Source organism: Mobula hypostoma, chromosome 6 (genome assembly GCF_963921235.1).
Source record: "Mobula hypostoma chromosome 6, sMobHyp1.1, whole genome shotgun sequence".
NCBI lineage: Eukaryota > Metazoa > Chordata > Chondrichthyes > Myliobatiformes > Myliobatidae > Mobula > Mobula hypostoma.
The window spans coordinates 95,808,407-95,828,609 of NC_086102.1; the positions used below are offsets into that span (position 1 = coordinate 95,808,407).

At 44.7% G+C, this 20,203-nt stretch overlaps 1 protein-coding gene across 1 annotated transcript in view; it reads left to right on the forward strand.

Annotated features, from left to right (window-relative positions):
- The window catches only part of ppef1 (protein phosphatase, EF-hand calcium binding domain 1), a 151,671-nt gene that overhangs the window by 19,286 nt on the left and 112,182 nt on the right, over positions 1 to 20,203 (forward strand). The window contains exons 2-4 of the mRNA XM_063052536.1: positions 10,454 to 10,629; positions 11,776 to 11,890; positions 16,635 to 16,681. Coding sequence (XP_062908606.1) covers positions 10,454 to 10,629; positions 11,776 to 11,890; positions 16,635 to 16,681 — 338 coding nt within the window. The remainder of the gene's footprint in view (positions 1 to 10,453; positions 10,630 to 11,775; positions 11,891 to 16,634; positions 16,682 to 20,203) is intronic.

Here is a 20,203-nt window from a genome sequence, read left to right on the forward strand (position 1 = left end):
CTCCTGTAATCCATCATTCTCTGCTCTCTCCTGTAATCCATCATTCTCTGCAGCCTCCTGTAGTCCATCACTCTTTGCACTCTCCTGTAATCCATCACTCTCTGCAGCCTCCTGTAATCCATCACTCTCTGCCGAGTCCTGTAATCCATCACTCCCTGCAGTTGCCTTTAGTCCATCACTCTCTGCAGTCTCCTGTAGTCCATCACTCTCTGTAGCCTCCTGTAATCCATCACTCTCTCCATCCTCCTATAATCCATCACTCTCTGCAGCCTCCTGTAATCCATCACTCTCTGCTTTCTCCTGTAATCCATCACTTTCTGCAGTCTCCTGTAGTCCATCACTCTCTGCAGTCTCCTGTAATCCATCACTCTCTGCATTCTCCTGTAATCCATTACTCTCTTCAATCTCCTGTAATCCATCACTCTCTGCTGTCTGCTGTAATCCATCACTTTCTGCAGTCTCACGTAGTCTATCACTCTCTGTGGTCTCCTGTAATCCATCACTTTCTGCAGCCTCATGTAATCCATCATTCCCTCCATCCTCCTATATTCCATTACTCTCTGCAGCCTCATGTAATCCATCACTCTCTGCATTCTCCTGTAATCCATCATTCCCTCCATCCTCCTATAATCCATCACTCTCCGCAGTCTCCTGTAATCCATCACTCTCTGCAGTCTCCTGTAATCCATCACTCTCTGCAGTTTCCTGTAATCCATCACTCTCTGCCGAGTCCTGTAATCCATCACTCCCTGCAGTTGCCTTTAGTCCGTCACTCTCTGCAATCTCCTGTAATCCATCTCTCTCGGTAGCCTCCTGTAATCCATCGCTCTCTGCAGTCTCCTGTAATCTATCACTCTCTGCCGAGTCCTGTAATCCATCACTCCCTGCAGTTGCCTTTAGTCCATCACTCTCTGCAGTCTCCTGTAATCCATCTCTCTCGGCAGCCTCCGTTAATCCATCGCTCTCTGCAGTCTCCTGCAGTCTATCGCTATCTGCAGTCTCCTGTAATCCATCACTCTCTGCAGTCTCCTTTAGTCCATCACTCTCTTTAAACTCCTGTAATCCAACACTTTCTGCAGTCTCCTGTAACCCATCATTCTCTCCATCCTCCTATAATCCTTCACTCTCTGCTTTCTCCTGTAGTCCATCACTCTCTGCAGCCTCCTGTAATCCATCACTCTCTGCTTTCTCCTGTAATCCATCACTCTCTGCAGCCTCCTGTGATCCATCACTCTCTGCTTTCTCCTGTAATGCATCACTTTCTGCAGTCTCCTGTAGTCCATCACTCTCTGCAGTCTCCTGTAATCCATCACTCTCTGCTTTCTCCTGTAATGCATCACTTTCTGCAGTCTCCTGTAATCCATCACTCTCTGCATTCTCCTGTAATCCATTACTCTCTTCAATCTCCCGTAATCCATCACTCTCTGCAGCCTCCTGTAATCCATCACTCTCTGCTGTCTGCTGTAATCCATCACTTTCTGCAGTCTCACGTAGTCTATCACTCTCTGTGGTCTCCTGTAATCCATTACTCTCTTCAATCTCCCGTAATCCATCACTCTCTGCAGCCTCCTATAATCCATCACTCTGTGCTGTCGCCTGTGTAACGAGAATACACATAAAATTAAGATGTTTGATGGCCTGGGTTAGCATCAGTGGCATCAGCAGTTGGTCTGCCACCTGCCCTCAGGGGAAGGAGAGATAAGGAACAATGGAGCAGCGTCTGGAGATGTGTAATGAAGGGACGTGGGAGAGAGAGCTGTCTGGAGCGCCTCCCCCTTTGAACCCTGAACTGTTTGAAGTGATGGACAAGCGATACCCCAGCAGGGGGATAAAAAGGGACAGGTTCGCTAAGGCAGCACACACACGCCACCCAAGGTAACGAGACCCTGGAAGCGGTACGCCTCTCACGAGTGGTGAGAAGTACCGGTCAACGCACAGGGTGGAAAGGTACGATCAGCGGGAACCCGGTGTGTGTCCGCCCTTGCCTGGGTGCCAGGTTCACTGCAGAGGATCGACTGCATCTGGAGGAGGGGTCACAGTCGGTGACCTCAGGTGACATCACCAAGGATCTGCCCAAAAGCTGCTTGTGAGCCATATCGCCGGTCTGTGAGTGAAGCAGTGTCTGAATGATCAGTTCTTCCTGTTCTATCTCTCTCTTCCCCCACGTTGTCCATCGCCATGGCAACGATTACTGCGAACTGAGCTGCTAAACTGGACTGAACTTTGAGTCACTTTGAAATTTGGTCATTTACCCCTAGACAACGATACAGCTTGATTGATGCTGTTATCTTAATTCTGTGCACATGTGTGACTATCATTGCTGAACTGTTGCATTTATTATCCTTTCGATTACTGTGTTGCTTGTTTCTTTAATAAAACTTTCTTAGTTCTAGTACTCCAGACTCCAACTGAGTGATCCATTTCTGCTGGTTTGGCAACCCAGTTACGGGGTAGGTAACACCTGTAATCCATCACTCTCTGCAGTCTCGCGTAGTCCATCACTCTCTGCGGTCTCCTGTAGTCCATCACTCTCCGCAGCCTCCTGTAATCCATCACTCTCTGCATTCTCCTGTAATCCATCATTCTCTCCATCCTCCTATAATCCATCACTCTCTGCAGCCTCCTGTAATCCATCACTCTCTGCTTTCTCCTGTAATGCATCACTTTCTGCAGTCTCCTGTAGTCCATCACTCTCTGCAGTCTCCTGTAATCCTTCACTCTCTGCAGTCTCCTGTAATCCATTACTCTCTTCAATCTCCTGTAATCCATCACTCTCTGCAGTCTCCTGTAATCCATCACTCTCTGCAGCCTCCTGTAATCCATCACTCTCCGCAGTCTCCTGTGATCTATCACTCTCTGCAGTCTCTCATTGTCCATCACTCTCTGTAGTCTCTTGTAGTCCATCAATCTCTGCAGTCCCCTGTAATCTATCACTCTCTGCAGCCACTTGTAATCCATCACTCTCTGCAGTCTCCTGTAATCCTTCACTCTCTGCAGTCTTGTGCAATCCATTACTCTCTTCAATCTCTCGTAATCCATCACTCACTGCAGCCTCCTGTAATCCATGACTCTCTGCCGAGTCCTGTAATCCATCACTCCCTGCAGTTGCCTTCAGTCCATCACTCTCTGCAGTCTCCTGTAATCCATCTCTCTCGGCAGCCTTCGGTAATCCATCGCTCTCTGCAGTCTCCTGCAGTCTATCACTCTTTGCAGCCAACTGTAATCCTTCACTCTCTGCAGTCTTGTGCAATCCATTACTCTCTTCAATCTCTCGTAATCCATCACTCACTGCAGCCTCCTGTAATCCATCACTCTCTGCCGAGTCCTGTAATCCATCATTCTCTGCTGTCGCCTGTAATCCATCACTCTCTGCAGTCTCGCGTAGTCCATCACTCTCCGCAGTCTCCTGTAATCCATCACTCTGTGCATTCTCCTGTAATCCATCATTCTCTCCATCCTCCTATAATCCATCACTCTCTGCAGTCTCCTGTAGTCCATCACTCTCTGCAGTCTCCTGTAATCCTTCACTCTCTGCAGTCTCCTGTAATCCATTACTCTCTTCAATCTCCCGTAATCCATCACTCTCTGCAGCCTCCTGTAATCCATCACTCTCTGCAGTCTCCTGTAATCCATCACTCTCTGCTTTCTCCTGTAATCCATCACTCTCTGTAGTCTAATGTAGTCCATCACTCTCTTTAAACTCCTGTAATCCAACACTCGCTGCAGTCTCCTGTAATCCATCATTCCCTCCATCCTCCTATAATCCATCACTCTCTGCAGCCTCAGGTAGTCTATCACTCCCTGTGGTCTCCTGTACTCCATCACTCTCTGCATTCTCCTGTAATCTATCAGTCTCTGCAGCCTCCTGTAATTCATCACTCTCTGCAGTCTCGCGTAGTCCATCACTCTCCGCAGTCTCCTGTAATCCATCACTCTGTGTAGCATCCTGTAATCCATGACACTCTGCAGCCTCCTGTAAGCCATCACTCTCTGCATTCTCCTGTAATCCATCAGTCTCTCCATCCTCCTATAATCCATCACTCTCTGCATTCTCCTGTAATCCATTATTCTCTCCATCCTCCTATAATCCATCACTCTCTGCTTTCTCCTGTAATGCATCACTTTCTGCAGTCTCCTGTAGTCCATCACTCTCTTCAATCTCCCGTAATCCATCACTCTCTGCAGCCTCCTGTAATCCATCACTCTCTGCAGTCTCCTGTAATCCATCACTCTCTGCTTTCTCCTGTAATCCATCACTCTCTGCAGCCCCCTGTAATCCATCACTCTCTGCAGTCTCCTGTAATCCATCACTCTCTGCAGTCTCCTGTAATCCATCACTCTCTGCCGAGTCCTGTAATCCATCACTCCCTGCAGTTGCCTTTAGTCCGTCACTCTCTGCAATCTCCTGTAATCCATCTCTCTCGGTAGCCTCCTGTAATCCATCGCTCTCTGCAGTCTCCTGTAATCTATCACTCTCTGCCGAGTCCTGTAATCCATCACTCCTGCAGTTGCCTTTAGTCCATCACTCTCTGCAGTCTCCTGTAATCCATCTCTCTCGGCAGCCTCCGTTAATCCATCGCTCTCTGCAGTCTCCTGCAGTCTATCACTATCTGCAGTCTCCTGTAATCCATCACTCTCTGCAGTCTCCTTTAGTCCATCACTCTCTTTAAACTCCTGTAATCCAACACTCTCTGCAGTCTCCTGTAATCCATCATTCCCTCCATCCTCCTATAATCCATCACTCTCTGCAGCCTCATGTAATCCATCACTCTCTGCAGTCTCCTGTAGTCCATCACTCTCCGCAGTCTCCTGTAATCTATCACTCTCTGCAGTCTCCTGTAATCTATCACTCTCTGCCGAGTCCTGTAATCCATCACTCCCTGCAGTTGCCTTTAGTCCGTCACTCTCTGCAATCTCCTGTAATCCATCTCTCTCGGTAGCCTCCTGTAATCCATCGCTCTCTGCAGTCTCCTGTAATCTATCACTCTCTGCCGAGTCCTGTAATCCATCACTCCCTGCAGTTGCCTTTAGTCCATCACTCTCTGCAGTCTCCTGTAATCCATCTCTCTCGGCAGCCTCCGTTAATCCATCGCTCTCTGCAGTCTCCTGCAGTCTATCACTATCTGCAGTCTCCTGTAATCCATCACTCTCTGCAGTCTCCTTCAGTCCATCACTCTCTTTAAACTCCTGTAATCCAACACTCTCTGCAGTCTCCTGTAATCCATCATTCCCTCCATCCTCCTATAATCCATCACTCTCTGCAGCCTCCTGTAATCCATCACTCTCTGCAGTCTCCTGTAATCCATCACTCTCTGCAGTCTCCTGTAATCCATCACTCTCTGCCGAGTCCTGTAATCCATCACTCCCTGCAGTTGCCTTTAGTCCGTCACTCTCTGCAATCTCCTGTAATCCATCTCTCTCGGTAGCCTCCTGTAATCCATCGCTCTCTGCAGTCTCCTGTAATCTATCACTCTCTGCCGAGTCCTGTAATCCATCACTCCCTGCAGTTGCCTTTAGTCCATCACTCTCTGCAGTCTCCTGTAATCCATCTCTCTCGGCAGCCTCCGTTAATCCATCGCTCTCTGCAGTCTCCTGCAGTCTATCACTATCTGCAGTCTCCTGTAATCCATCACTCTCTGCAGTCTCCTTTAGTCCATCACTCTCTTTAAACTCCTGTAATCCAACACTCTCTGCAGTCTCCTGTAATCCATCATTCCCTCCATCCTCCTATAATCCATCACTCTCTGCAGCCTCATGTAATCCATCACTCTCTGCAGTCTCCTGTAGTCCATCACTCTCCGCAGTCTCCTGTAATCTATCACTCTCTGCATCCTTCTGTCATCCATCACTCTCTGCAGTCTCCTGCAATACATCACTCTCTGCAGTCTCCTGTAATCCATCACTCTCTGCTTTCTCCTGTAATCCATCACTCTCTGCATCCTCCTGTAATCCATCACTCTCTGCTTTCTCCTGTAATCCATCACTCTCTGCAGTCTCCTGTAATCCATCACTCACTGCAGTCTCCTGTAGTCCATCACTCTCTGCAGTCTCCTGTAATCCATTACTCTCTTCAAACTCCCGTAATCCATCACTCTCTACAGCCTCCTGTCATCCATCACTCTCTGCAGCCTCCTGTAATCCATCACTCTCTGCTTTCTCCTGTAATCCATCACTCTCTGCAGTCTCATGTAGTCCATTACTCTCCGTAGTCTCCTTTAATCTATCACTCTCTGCAGCCTCATGTAATCCATCACTCTCTGCAGTCTCCTGTAATCCATCACTCTCTGCTTTCTCCTGTAATCCATCACTCTCTGCAGCCTCCTGTAATCCATCACTCTCTGCAGTCTCTTGTAATCCATCACTCTCTGCAGTCTCCTGTAATCTATCACTCTCTGCCGAGTCCTGTAATCCATCACTCCCTGCAGTTGCCTTTAGTCCGTCACTCTCTGCAATCTCCTGTAATCCATCTCTCTCGGTAGCCTCCTGTAATCCATCGCTCTCTGCAGTCTCCTGTAATCTATCACTCTCTGCCGAGTCCTGTAATCCATCACTCCCTGCAGTTGCCTTTAGTCCATCACTCTCTGCAGTCTCCTGTAATCCATTACTCTCTTCAATCTCTCGTAATCCATCACTCTCTACAGCCTCCTGTCATCCATCACTCTCTGCAGCCTCCTGTAATCCATCACTCTCTGCTTTCTCCTGTAATCCATCACTCTCTGCAGTCTCATGTAGTCCATTACTCTCCGTAGTCTCCTTTAATCTATCACTCTCTGCAGCCTCATGTAATCCATCACTCTCTGCAGTCTCCTGTAATCCATCACTCTCTGCTTTCTCCTGTAATCCATCACTCTCTGCAGCCTCCTGTAATCCATCACTCTCTGCAGTCTCTTGTAATCCATCACTCTCTGCAGTCTCCTGTAATCTATCACTCTCTGCCGAGTCCTGTAATCCATCACTCCCTGCAGTTGCCTTTAGTCCATCACTCTCTGCAGTCTCCTGTAATCCATCTCTCTCGGCAGCCTCCGTTAATCCATCGCTCTCTGCAGTCTCCTGTAATCTATCACTCTCTGCCGAGTCCTGTAATCCATCACTCCCTGCAGTTGCCTTTAGTCCATCACTCTCTGCAGTCTCCTGTAATCCATCTCTCTCGGCAGCCTCCGTTAATCCATCGCTCTCTGCAGTCTCCTGCAGTCTATCACTATCTGCAGTCTCCTGTAATCCATCACTCTCTGCAGTCTCCTTTAGTCCATCACTCTCTTTAAACTCCTGTAATCCAACACTCTCTGCAGTCTCCTGTAATCCATCATTCCCTCCATCCTCCTATAATCCATCACTCCCTGCAGCCTCATGTAATCCATCACTCTCTGCAGTCTCCTGTAGTCCATCACTCTCCGCAGTCTCCTGTAATCTATCACTCTCTGCTTTCTCCTGTAATCCATCACTCTCTGCAGCCTCCTGTAATCCATCACTCTCTGCAGCCTCCTGTAATCCATCACTCTCTGCTGTCAGCTGTAATCCATCACTTTCTGCAGTCTCAAGTTGTCTATCACTCCCTGTGGTCTCCTGTAATCCATCACTCTCTGCAGCCTCCTGTAATCCATCACTCTCTGCAGTCTCCTGTAATCCATCACTCTCTGCTGTCGCCTGTAATCCATCACTCTCTGCAGTCTCGCGTAGTCCATCACTCTCCGCAGTCTCCTGTAATCCATCACTCTCTGCAGCCTCCTGTAAGCCATCACTCTCTGCATTCTCCTGTAATCCATCATTCTCTTCAATCCTCCTATAATCCATCACTCTCTGCAGTCTCCTGTAATCCTTCACTCTCTGCAGTCTCCTGTCATCCATCACTCTCTGCAGCCTCCTGTAATCCATCACTCTCTGCAGTCTCCTGTAATCCATCACTCTCTGCTTTCTCCTGTAATCCATCACTCTCTGCAGCCTCCTGTAATCCATCACTCTCTGCTTTCTCCTGTAATCCATCACTCTCTGCAGCCTCCTGTAATCCATCACTCTCTGCTTTCTCCTGTAATCCATCACTCTCTGCAGCCTCCTGTAATCCATCATTCTCTGCCGAGTCCTGTAATCCATCACTCCCTGCAGTTGCCTTTCGTCCGTCACTCTCTGCAATCTCCTGTAATCCATCTCTCTCGGTAGCCTCCTGTAATCCATCGCTCTCTGCAGTCTCCTGTAATCTATCACTCTCTGCCGAGTCCTGCAATCCATCACTTCCTGCAGTTGCCTTTAGTCCATCACTCTCTGCAGTCTCCTGTAATCCACCTCTCTCGGCAGCCTCCGTTAATCCATCGCTCTCTGCAGTCTCCTGCAGTCTATCGCTATCTGCAGTCTCCTGTAATCCATCACTCTCTGCAGTCTCCTTTAGTCCATCACTCTCTTTAAACTCCTGTAATCCAACACTCTCTGCAGTCTCCTGTAATCCATCATTCCCTCCATCCTCCTATAATCCATCACTCTCTGCAGCCTCCTGTAATCCATCACTCTCTGCAGTCTCCTGTAATCCATCACTCTCTGCTTTCTCCTGTAATCCATCACTCTCTGCATCCTCCTGTAATCCATCACTCTCTGCTTTCTCCTGTAATCCATCACTCTCTGCTTTCTCCTGTAATCCATCACTCTCTGCTTTCTCCTGTAATCCATCACTCTCTGCCGAGTCCTGTAAACCATCACTCTCTGCAGTTGCCTTTAGTCCATCACTCTCTGCAGTCACCTGTAATCCTTCACTCTCTGCAGTCTCCTGTAATCCATCACCCTCTGCAGTCTCCTGTAATCCATCACTCTCTGCAGTTTCCTGTAATCCATCACTCTCTGCAGTTTCCTGTAATCCTTTACTCTCTGCAGGCTCTTGTATTCCTGTGAACTGATGTTTACCATGTGCATCAAATAACAAGCGTATGATAGCTGCATGACTTCTGTGTCGACTTTGATCAGTTTGCCCGATCATGGTCATTTTTATTCTAATTTCGTTCATTCTTGTGAAATTGTTTATTACCTACTTTTAATTAATTTTTTTTTATGTGTTTCTATGTCCCTGCAAGTAAGATTTACAATATATATTAATGACTTGGATGAGGGAATTAAATGCGGCATCTCCAAGTTTGCGGATGACACGAAGCTGGGTGGCAGTGTTAGCAGTGAGGAGGATGCTAAGAGGATGCAGGGTGACTTGGATAGGTTGGGTGAGTGGGCAAACTCATGGCAGATGCAATTTAATGTGGATAAATGTGAAGTTATCCACTTTGGTGGCAAAAATAGGAAAACAGATTATTATCTGAATGGTGGCCGATTAGGAAAAGGGGAGGTGCAACGAGACCTGGGTGTCATTATACACCAGTCATTGAAAGTGGGCATGCAGGTACAGCAGGCGGTGAAAAAGGCGAACGGTATGCTGGCATTTATAGCGAGAGGATTCGAGTACAGGAGCAGGGAGGTACTACTGCAGTTGTACAAGGCCTTGGTGAGACCACACCTGGAGTATTGTGTGCAGTTTTGGTCCCCTAATCTGAGGAAAGACATCTTTGCCATAGAGGGAGTACAAAGAAGGTTCACCAGATTGATTCCTGGGATGGCAGGACTTTCATATGAAGAAAGACTGGATGAACTGGGCTTGTACTCGTTGGAATTTAGAAGATTGAGGGGGGATCTGATTGAAACGTATAAGATCCTAAAGGGATTGGACAGGCTAGATGCAGGAAGATTGTTCCCGATGTTGGGGAGGTCTAGAACGAGGGGTCACAGTTTGAGGATAGAGGGGAAGCCTTTTAGGACCGAGGTTAGGAAAAACTTCTTCACACAGAGAGTGGTGAATCTGTGGAATTCTCTGCCACAGCAAACTGTTGAGGCCAGTTCATTAGCTATGTTTAAAAGGAAGTTAGATATGGCCCTTGTGGCTACAGGGGTCAGGGGGTATGGAGGGAAGGCTGGGTTCTGAGTTGGATGATCAGCCATGATCATAATAAATGGCGGTGCAGGCTCGAAGGGCCGAATGGCCTACTCCTGCACCTATTTTCTATGTTTCTATGTTTCTATGCACCTCGTACCTACCATGTCTTCATCTGAATTCTGCCCTCAGGCTGGAGATACAGGAGCCTGCATACACGTACTTGTGCATATGACAATCAATTTGACTTTGACAGTTATTATTGATGTTTGATCATTTTGACGGCATAACTGGTAAAAAGACTATGTGCACTAGAGTGGGTCAATCCTCAGAGTAAGGAATGGTGTAAAAATCTGCAAGGAGTAAAGGCTGCAGATTCTTTTGCACAAATTTCTGCTATTTCTCCATGCAGTTTGCTAACAGATATTGCTGAGTGCAAATAATTTCCATAAACAGTACACTACCGGTGAGGAGAAACGCAACCAGTTTATTGTCCACATAAATTAAGTTATTGATCTACACCTACTGTTGATAACAGATATTTTTTTCTTATTCCAGGCTTGTTTTCCCAGTTATTGAATCCATCAGGAGAGCTGTGTGACAGTACAGAGTCTGACCAAGTGCTGGGAGATTTAACCACTAAAGTTCCCAGTTACTACTCAGGACCACGACTTTCTTTTCCTCTTACAGCTTTTGATGCCACTGTATTGCTTAAAGCATTCAAGCAGCGGAAAGTGAGTTAATGTACCAGTTTACAAAGATTCAGGTTTAGAGTCTCTGGCTCCATGAATATCAATTGCACACGTCTGTGGTGACTCACTGAGCAAAGACTAGCCTGGAAAATCCACTGCACGTTTCATATGTTTGACATGCTATGCAATTTAATGATGGCACACAACCACCCCTGAACATGACTGACACAAACTGTGCAGATCCACATCACTCGCACCTGTGTATGACAAATTTATGCACGTGCATTGCTGGTCCTGCAGCAGTGGTATCAATTGACATTGCTGATTCAACTTTATGAGGATCAATAAACAGGAAAGCTGATTTTAACAGTGGGGTCTCTCCTTGAGACTAAGTGAAAGGGTCAGCAGCAGACTAATCCACTACAGAGATTAAAAGTAGTCAATTGTCTCTGCATGTAAATGTAAGGTACATCCCAGTGTACATTGTTGATGAACTAGGGTTGGTTCCCTGTTTGATAAGAATGGCAAACCATGGGATATGCCAGGCCAGAAGGTTATCCTCATGATTGCCTATTTTTAATCTGTGACTTATTCTGAACCTCTGCCATTTCAAAATATAAAGATTTACACTCACAAGCTACCTTTTATATTCTTGTTAGAAGTACAGCAATATAGATATCTTTCTAACACCAAGAACTCTGCAGCTGATTTGCATGCAAAGTGATGAGCAACAGGAGGAGGTTCCCTAAACCATAATTGACTTATTGCCACATGGGGTCCAGTCGACGCTAAGGACCTCCAAGGCTCGCTCTGTCCCCATTGTATGCCACAGTCCCTCAAGTCTGGGATGTTGATTCAAGATATGATTTTGACAGTGTGTGACTTCTGGTGGTGATCACTTTGGGACAGGCTTTCTAACACTGGCATGTCCCCCAAATGTTAGTGAAAGAGCCTTTACAGGATTATTTGAGGGGTTAAATAAGAATGGAAAGGACACGTTGATCTATTGGGTTGATAATTTGTATTTGTTTGGATCTACTTTTAAATGCTGAATTCTAATTCTCTAACTTCTGTAATTTTCTGGGTCCCTGGATACTAAGCTGCTAGGGTAATTAGTGCAACATCACACTTTGTATAGTTCCTTGGTTCTGCACTTGCCTGTAACCTTGACATCATTTGCTGTTACAGCAGCTTCACAGCTTGTACGTGCTTCAGCTCCTGCAAGAGACCAAGAAAATTGTGAAAAAAATGCCAAACATCATCCACCTTTCAACCCATTACTCCAAGGATATAACAGTTTGTGGTAGGAAATGTTACCTCTGTTTCTCACTGTTACAAAGAGATGATTCCATCCTCTTCATGCCAGGTCTTATATCTCACGGGGTGTCCGTGAGGGAGTATTGTAAGGCCCTCTGGTAACAAGCAAACTATCCTTATTTTTGTGTAAGTCAAAGTAGTCCAAAGAGCATCTATTAGCTGCTTCGACAGCCAAGATTGTTTGTCGAGTTAACTGGGAAATAATAAAAGAGAGAACATTGGAAGATTCTCACTGCTGTCTGTAAAGAGTGTTTACGTTCTCCCCATGACCATGCGGTTTTCTCCATGTGCTCTGGTTTCCTCTCACCTTCCAAAGATGTGCAGGTGAGGGTTAGTAAGTTGCGGAAAGCTACACTGGTGCTAGAAACAGGCGCTCTTGGGCCAGCCCAGCACATCCTTAGACTGCAGTGGTCATTGACGCAAATGACACATTTCACTCTATGCTTTGATGTTTTGATGTACATGTGACAAATAAAGTGAATCTTCAATATTAATTTTAATCTTCATCTAGAACCCATTAGGCATTCTAATCTGGGCACAGGCCACCCTTCTGTATCTACATTGTCTTTTTGTATGTGTGATGGAGCTGTTTCTGTGAATGGAAAAACAGTGTACAAAAAACACAGCCAGGAATTTGAACCCAGGCTTTTCAATCCCTTGTCTTCCCAATTGCCTGACCTTGACTTTGACCTATTTGCAATTCCCTCTGAGTGTAGGGATTACCAGTCTCTCAGTTTTTCAAAAAAATACGCCACTTCTTTTTTTCCATCAAAGTGGTGGGTTTCACACTTCCTGCGGTTGTCATTTTCTTGCCCTGTCCCTAAGCCTTACATGTAATCTTTATCACATGTATAAATGTTTATCCATGTGCCATTCCACAGTTTACAGTCAGCCATCCCATAAATATATCCCTACTGTGCTTTCTGTTCATCGCTCTCTGTCCGTGCTAATTTATTATCCCATGCCCTATAAATCCTAATTTTCTCCACAGATATTAAAGTCGTATTCAAAAGAATGCATTCTAAAATACAAACGTGCTATATCCACTAGCCTTATACACCCCACCTGTTACATCTTCAATTACTTTTATAGATCTGGGAATCATAACTATGCTTCTATAAACGCAAATGTGAGAAAATCTGCAGATGCTGGAAATCCAAGCAACACACACAAAATGCTGGTGAACACAGCAGGCCAGGCAGCATCTATAGGAAGAAATACAGTCGACGTTTCAGGCCGAGACCCTTCGTCAAGACTAACTGAAAGAAGAGATAGTATCTATCTCTTATTATCTCTTCTTTCAGTTAGTTCTGACGAAGGGTCTCAGCCTGAAACGTCGACTGTGCTTCTTCCTATAGATGCTGCCTGGCCTGGGCTGTTCCACCAGCATTTTGTATGTGTTGCTATGCTTCCAGAAAATCTTGCTGCCAACATAATAATAGCTTTCTGCTTGCTGTTGTTAGTAAACTTGCCTACAAGTTCTTGTTCTCTCTCTCCACCCCGCCCCGCCTCTTTCAACAGTACAGTTACAATCTATACCTTTCAAGCTTAATGGGGACAATCTCTCTAGAAAATTACTTGATCACCAGGGGTTTTAAACTAGGTTTACCAGAGTTCCAGGCAGAGAGCAGAGTAGCTATGGGAAAAGATGTTGTTAAAAGGCAGGAATGGAACTGTTGAGCATGATGTTCTGTCTGAGTTGAGATTCTTTCAATATGATGAGTATTGTAGGAAAGGGGAAGGATAACATCACTAGTCAAGGAAAAAGTCACAGCACTGCTCACACAGACAGACTGGAGAACTCATCTACTGAGGCTATGTGGGTGAACTGAGGAACAAGAAAGGGATGATCACTTTAATGAGATTATATTGTAGATGACTCAATATTGAGTGGGATTTAGAGAAGGAAGGTTGTATTAGTAGGTGATTTTAATTTTCCGCATATTGACTGCAACTCCCATGCTGTAAAATGGCTGGATGCAATAGAGTTTGTCAAATGTGTTCAGGAAAGTTTCCTTAATCAGTACATAGAGGTCTCAACTAGACAGAGTGTGATACAGGATCTCTTATTAGGGAACAAATCAGGCCAGGTGACAGAGTTTTGTATAGGAGAACATTTTGGACCTAGAGAACAAATACCATTAGTTTCAAGATAATTATGGAGAAGGAGAGGTTTGGTCTTCAGGCTGAGATTCTAAATTGAAGAAGGGACAATTTTGATGGTATCAGAAAGGATCTCGTAAAGTGTGGATTCAGACAGGTTGTTTTCTGGTGGAAGTGTGCTTGCTAAGTAAGAGGCCTTCAGAAGTGAGGTTTTGAGAGTACGGAGTGCATATGTTCCTGTCAGAGTAAAAGGCAAGGCTAGCAGGTTTAGAGAATCTTGGTTTTCAAGAGATATTGAGGCCCTGGTTAAGAAGAAGAATGAGGTGCATGGCTGGTTTAGGCAACAAGGATCAAATAAGGTACTTGAGGAGTATAAGAAATGCAAGAGTACACTTAAAAGGGAAATCGGGGGGAGCTAAAACAAGGCACAGGGTTACTCTAGCAGACAAGGTGAAGGAGATATATTGAAAGCAAAAGGATAGCAAGGGACACATTTGGTCCTCTTGAAGATCAGCATGGTCACTTATACATGGAGCCAAAAGACATAGGAAAGATCTTAAATGGATTTTTTGCATCTGTATTTACTCAGGAGATGGGCACAGAGTCTATAGAACTGAGGCAAAACAGCAGTGAGGTCATGGATTGCATTGGGATTGTAGAGGAGAGGGTATTTGCTTTCTTGAGGCAGATTAGGGTGGATAAATCCCCAGGGCCTGACAGGATGTTCCCTCAGACCCTGTGGGAGACTTGTGCAGAAATTGCAAGGACCTAGCAGAGATATTTAAATATCCTTAGCCATGGATGAAGTGCCAGAGAACTGGAGGATAACTGATGTAGTCCCGTTGTTTAAGAATAAGCCAAGAAAATATGGGCCAGTGAGCCTGACATTAGTAGTGGGCAAGTTATTGGAAGGTATTCTAAGGGACTGTTATACAATTATCTGGATGGACAGGGACCGATGGGATAGTCAATGTGGCTTTGTGTGTGGTAGGCTGTGTCTAATCAATTTTATAGAGTTTTTTGAGGAAGTTATCAGGAGTGTTGATGAAGGAAAGAGAGTAGATGTAGTCTACATGGACTTTGGCAAGGCATTTGACATGGGAGCTTGGTCAAAAAGGTTCAGCTGCTTGGCATTCAGGGAGGTAGTAACTGGATTAGACATTGGCTTCATGGGAGAAGCAAGAGAGTGGTTGTAGAGGGTTGCATCTCTGACTGGAGGCCTGTGACTAATGAAGTGCCACAGGGGTCGATGTTGGGTCCATTGTTATTTGTCATTTATATCAACGATCTAGATGATAATGTGGTAAACTAGATCACCAGATTTGTGGATGACACCAAGATTGGGAGGTGCAATGGACAGTGAGTAAGACTATCATAGCTTGCAGCAGGATATGGACTAGCTAGAAAAATGAGCTAAAAATGGCAGATGGAATTTACGCAGACTAGTGCGATGAGTTACACTAAGCCAGGACAGGACACATACTGAACGGTAGGGCACTGATGAGTGTGGTAAAACAGAGGGATCAGGGAATACAGATGCATAATCCTTGAAAGTGGCATCACAGGTAGATAGGGTCATAAAAAAGAGCTTTGGCACATTTAGCACATAAATGAAAATATCAAGTCCTGGAGTTTGGAGTTGGAATATTATAACGAAGTTGTTGACAATACTGGTGAGGCATAATTTGGAGCATTGCATGCAGTTTTGGTCACCTACCTACAGGAAAGTTATCAATAAGATTGAAAGAGTGCAAGGAAAATTTCTAAGGATGTTGCAGGGACTTGAGGACCTGAGTTATAAGGGAAAGGTTGAATAGGTTAGGACTTTTTTTCCCTGGAGTGTCGGAGAATGAGGGGAGATTTGATAGAGGTAAACAAATTTATGAGGGGTATAGATAGGATAAATGTAAGCAGGCTTTTTACACTGAGGTTGAGTGAGTCTAGAACTAGAAGTCATGAGTTGGGGTGAAAGTTGAATGTTTAAGGGGAACATGAGGGGGAACTTCTTCATTCAGAGGGTGATGAGAGCGTGGAATGAGCTGCCAGAAGAAGAGGTGGATGCAGGTTCTGGGAAGTTGGGTTAGATGGATGGGAGGGCATGGAGGGCCATGGTCCAGGTGCAAATTGATGGGACTAGGCAGAATAATAGTTTGGCACAGACTACGTGGGGTGTAAAGAGCTTGCTTCTGTGTTGTGGTGTGTTCCACGACTCCATCATTGTACAATTGATCATGATCTGACAGTTCATTTTGTGATTGTGATTGTGATGAACATCTCGGGGTACCGCAGTAGCAAAGTGGTTAGCGTGACACTCTTACAGCTAGGTGTCAATTCCGGCGCCCTCTGTAAGCAAGTTTGTATGTTCCTTCCCCTGTGAGTGTGAGTTTCCTTGGGATGCTCCGGTTTCCTCCTACAGTCCAAAGACGTACTGGTTAGTGGGTTAATTGGTCATTATAAACTGTCCTGTGATTAGGCCAGAATTAAAACGGTGGGTGGCTGGCTCGTGTGGCTCAGTAAGTCAGAGGGACCTATTCCGCACGGGAATCACTAAATAAATAAATAAATAACTCAAGCACTCTGCTTGGTACGTAACTTGTAGAATATTAATACTTTCTTATGTCTTTCAGGAGACTTACATGGGAAGCTAGATGACCTGCTGCTAATATTCTACAAGGTAAGGAAGGCAGTGCATTCTTACATGTTTAACTGTGCATCTCAGTCTGAGGAAAATGTGCTGGAGATTTAATTAGTTAACATTAATATTTCAGAAATATCAATATTCCAAAATACTTCAGCTATCATTGTTACTGAGGTACAGTTCAAAACCAGTAATGGAATTGTATTTTAGAGTCATGGAGTTATAGATGAAAACAACACGAAACAGGCCCAACTCACCCTGCTGACCAAAGTTGGTCCCATTGCTCACAATGGCATGACAGAGAATTGGAGGCATGGGGTATAAAGAGACAAGGAGTATAAAGAGACAAGGGGTCTAAAGAGGCAAGGGGTATAAAGAGGCATGGGGTATAAAGAGGCATAAGGTATACAGAAACAAGCAGTATAAAGAGGCATGAAGTATGAAGAGATAATGGGTAAAAAGAGGCGTGGATTATAAAGAGACATGGGGTATAAAGAGGAGTGGGGTATAAAGAGACATGAGGTATAAAGAGGCAAAGGGTATAAAGATGCAAGGGGTATAAAGAGACATGGGGTATCAAGATACATGGAGTATAAAGAGACAAGAGGTATACAGAAACAAGCGGTATATAGAGGAATGAGGTATGAAGAGACAATGGGTTAAAAGAGGTGCGGGTTATAAAGAAACATGGGGTATAAAGAGACAAGGGGTATAAAGAGACATGGAGTATGAAGAGGCAATGTGTATAAAGAGACATGGGGTATAAGGAGACAAGGGGTCTAAAGAGGCAAGGAGAATAAAGAGGTGTAAGGTATAAAGAGACATGGGGTATAAAGAGGAGTGGGGTATACAGAGACATGAGGTATAAAGAGGCAAGCGGTATAAAGAGACAAGGAGTATAAAGAGACAAGGGTATAAAGATGCAAGGGATATAAAGAGACATGGGGTATCAAGAGACAAGGAGTATAACGAGGCAATTGGTATAAAGAGGCATGGGGTATAAAGAGACAATGGCTATAAAGAGGCATGGATTATAAAGAGACATGGGGTATAAAGAGACAATGGGTATAAAGAGACATGGGGTATAAAGAGACAATGGGTGTAAAGACACAAGGGGTATAAAGAGACAAGGGATATAAAGACACATGAGGTATAAATAGGCGTGGGGTGTAAAGAGGCGTGGGGAACAAAGAGACATGGGGTATAAATAGAAAAGGGGTATAAAGAGACATGGAGTATAAATAGGCGTGGGATGTAAAGAGGCGTGGGGAATAAAAAGACAAGGGGTATAAAGAGACAAGGGGTATAAAGAGACATGGGGTATAAAGAGGAGTGGGGTATAAAGAGACATGAGGTATAAAGAGGCAAGGGGTATAAAGAGCTAAGGAGTATAAAGAGACATGGGTATAAAGATGCAATGGGTATATAGAGTCATGGGGTATAAAGAGACAAGGAGCATAAAGAGACAAGGGGTGTAAAGAGGCAAGGGGTATAAAGAGGTGTGGGTTATAAAGAGACATGGGGTATAAAGAGACATGGGGTATAAAGAGGCATGGAGTATGAAGAGGCGTGGGGTATAAAGAGACATGGGGTATAAAGAGACATGGAGTATGAAGAGGCAATGGGTATAAAGAGACATGGGGTATAAAGAGACAAGGGGTGTAAAGAGACAAGGGGTATAAAGAGACAAGGGATATAAAGACACATGAGGTATAAATAGGCGTGGGGTGAAAAGAGGCGTGGGAAATAAAGAGACATGGGGTATAAATAGAAAAGGGGTGTAAAGAGGCAAGGGGTAGAAAGAGACATGGGGTATAAAGAGACAAGAGGTATAAAGAGGCAAGGGGTATAAAGAGACAAGGAGTATAAAGAGACAAGGGGTATAAAGAAGCAAGGGGTATAAAGAGATATGGGGTATACAGAAACAAGTGGTATATAGAGGAATGAGGTATGAAGAGACAATGGGTTAAAAGAGGCGTGGGTTATAAAGAGACATGGGGTATAAAGAGACAAGGGGTCTAAAGAGGCAAGGGGTATAAAGAGACAAGGAGTATAAAGAACCAAGGAGTATAAGGAGACAAGGGTATAAAGATGCAAGGGATATAAAGAGACATGGGGTATCAAGAGACAAGGAGTATAAAGAGGCAATTGGTATAAAGAGGCGTGGGGTATAAAGAGACATGTGGTATAAAGAGACAATGGGTGTAAAGAGGCAAGGGGTATAAAGAGGCATTTGGTATAAAAGAGACAAGGGGTATAAAGAGACAAGGGATATAAAGACACATGAGGTATAAATAGGCGTGGGGTGTAAAGAGGCGTGGGGAATAAAGAGACATGAGGTGTAAATAGAAAAGGGGTCTAAAGAGGCAAGGGGTATAAAGAGACATGGGGTATATAGAAGTAAGGGGTATGAAGAGATATGCGGTATAAAGAGACAAGTGGTATAAAAAGACATGGGGTATAAAGAGGCGTGGGGTGTAAAGAAGTAAGGGGTATGAAGAGATATGGGGTATAAAGAGACAAGTGGCATAAAGAGACATGGGGTATAAATAGGCGTGGGGTGTAAAGAGGCGTGTGGAATAAAGAGACATTGGGTATAAAGAGAAAAGGTATATAAAGAGACAAGGTGTATAAAGAGGCGTAGGGTATAATGAGACAAGGGGTATAATGAGGCGTGGGGTAAACAGAGACAATGGGTATAAAGAGACATGGGGTATAAAGGGACATGGAGTATGAAGAGGCAATGGGTATAAAGAGACATGGGGTATAAAGAGACAAGGGGTGTAAAGAAACAAGGGTATAAATATGCAAGCGGTATAAAGAGACAAGGGGTAAAAAGAGGCATGGGGTATAAAGAGGCAAGGGGTATAAAGAGACATGGGGCATAAAGAGGTGAGGGGTAAAAAGAGACAAGGGATATACACAGACAAGGGGTATAAAGAGGCAAGGGGTATAAAGAGACATGAGGTATAAAGAAACAACGGGTATAAAGAAGCAAGGGGTATAAATAGACAAGGGGTATATAGAGGCGTGGGGTATAGAGAGACAAGGGGTATAAAGAGACAAGGGGTATAAAGGGGCATGGGGTATAGAGAGACATGGTTTATAAAGAGACATGGGTTATGAAGTAGCAAGAGTTATAAAGCGACTTGGGGTATAAAGAGACATGGGGTATAAAGAGAAAAGGGGTGTAAAGAGACAAGTGGTATAAAGAGACGTGAGGTATAAAGAGACATGGAGCATAAAGATGTGTGGGGTATAAAGAGATAATGGGTATAAAGAGGCAAGGGGTATAAAGGGACATGGGGTATAAAGAGGTGTGGGGTATAAAGAGAAAATGGGGAAACACAGGAAAGGGGTATAAAGAGGCAAGAGGTATAAAGAGACATGAGGTATAAAGAGACCTGGGGTATATAGAAGCGTGGGGAATAAAGAGACTTGGGGTACAAAGAGACAACTGGTATAAAGAGACAAGGGATATAAAGAGACAAGGGGTATATAGAGACATCGGGTATAAAAAAATGGAGTATAAAGAGGCAATGGGTATAAAGAGACATG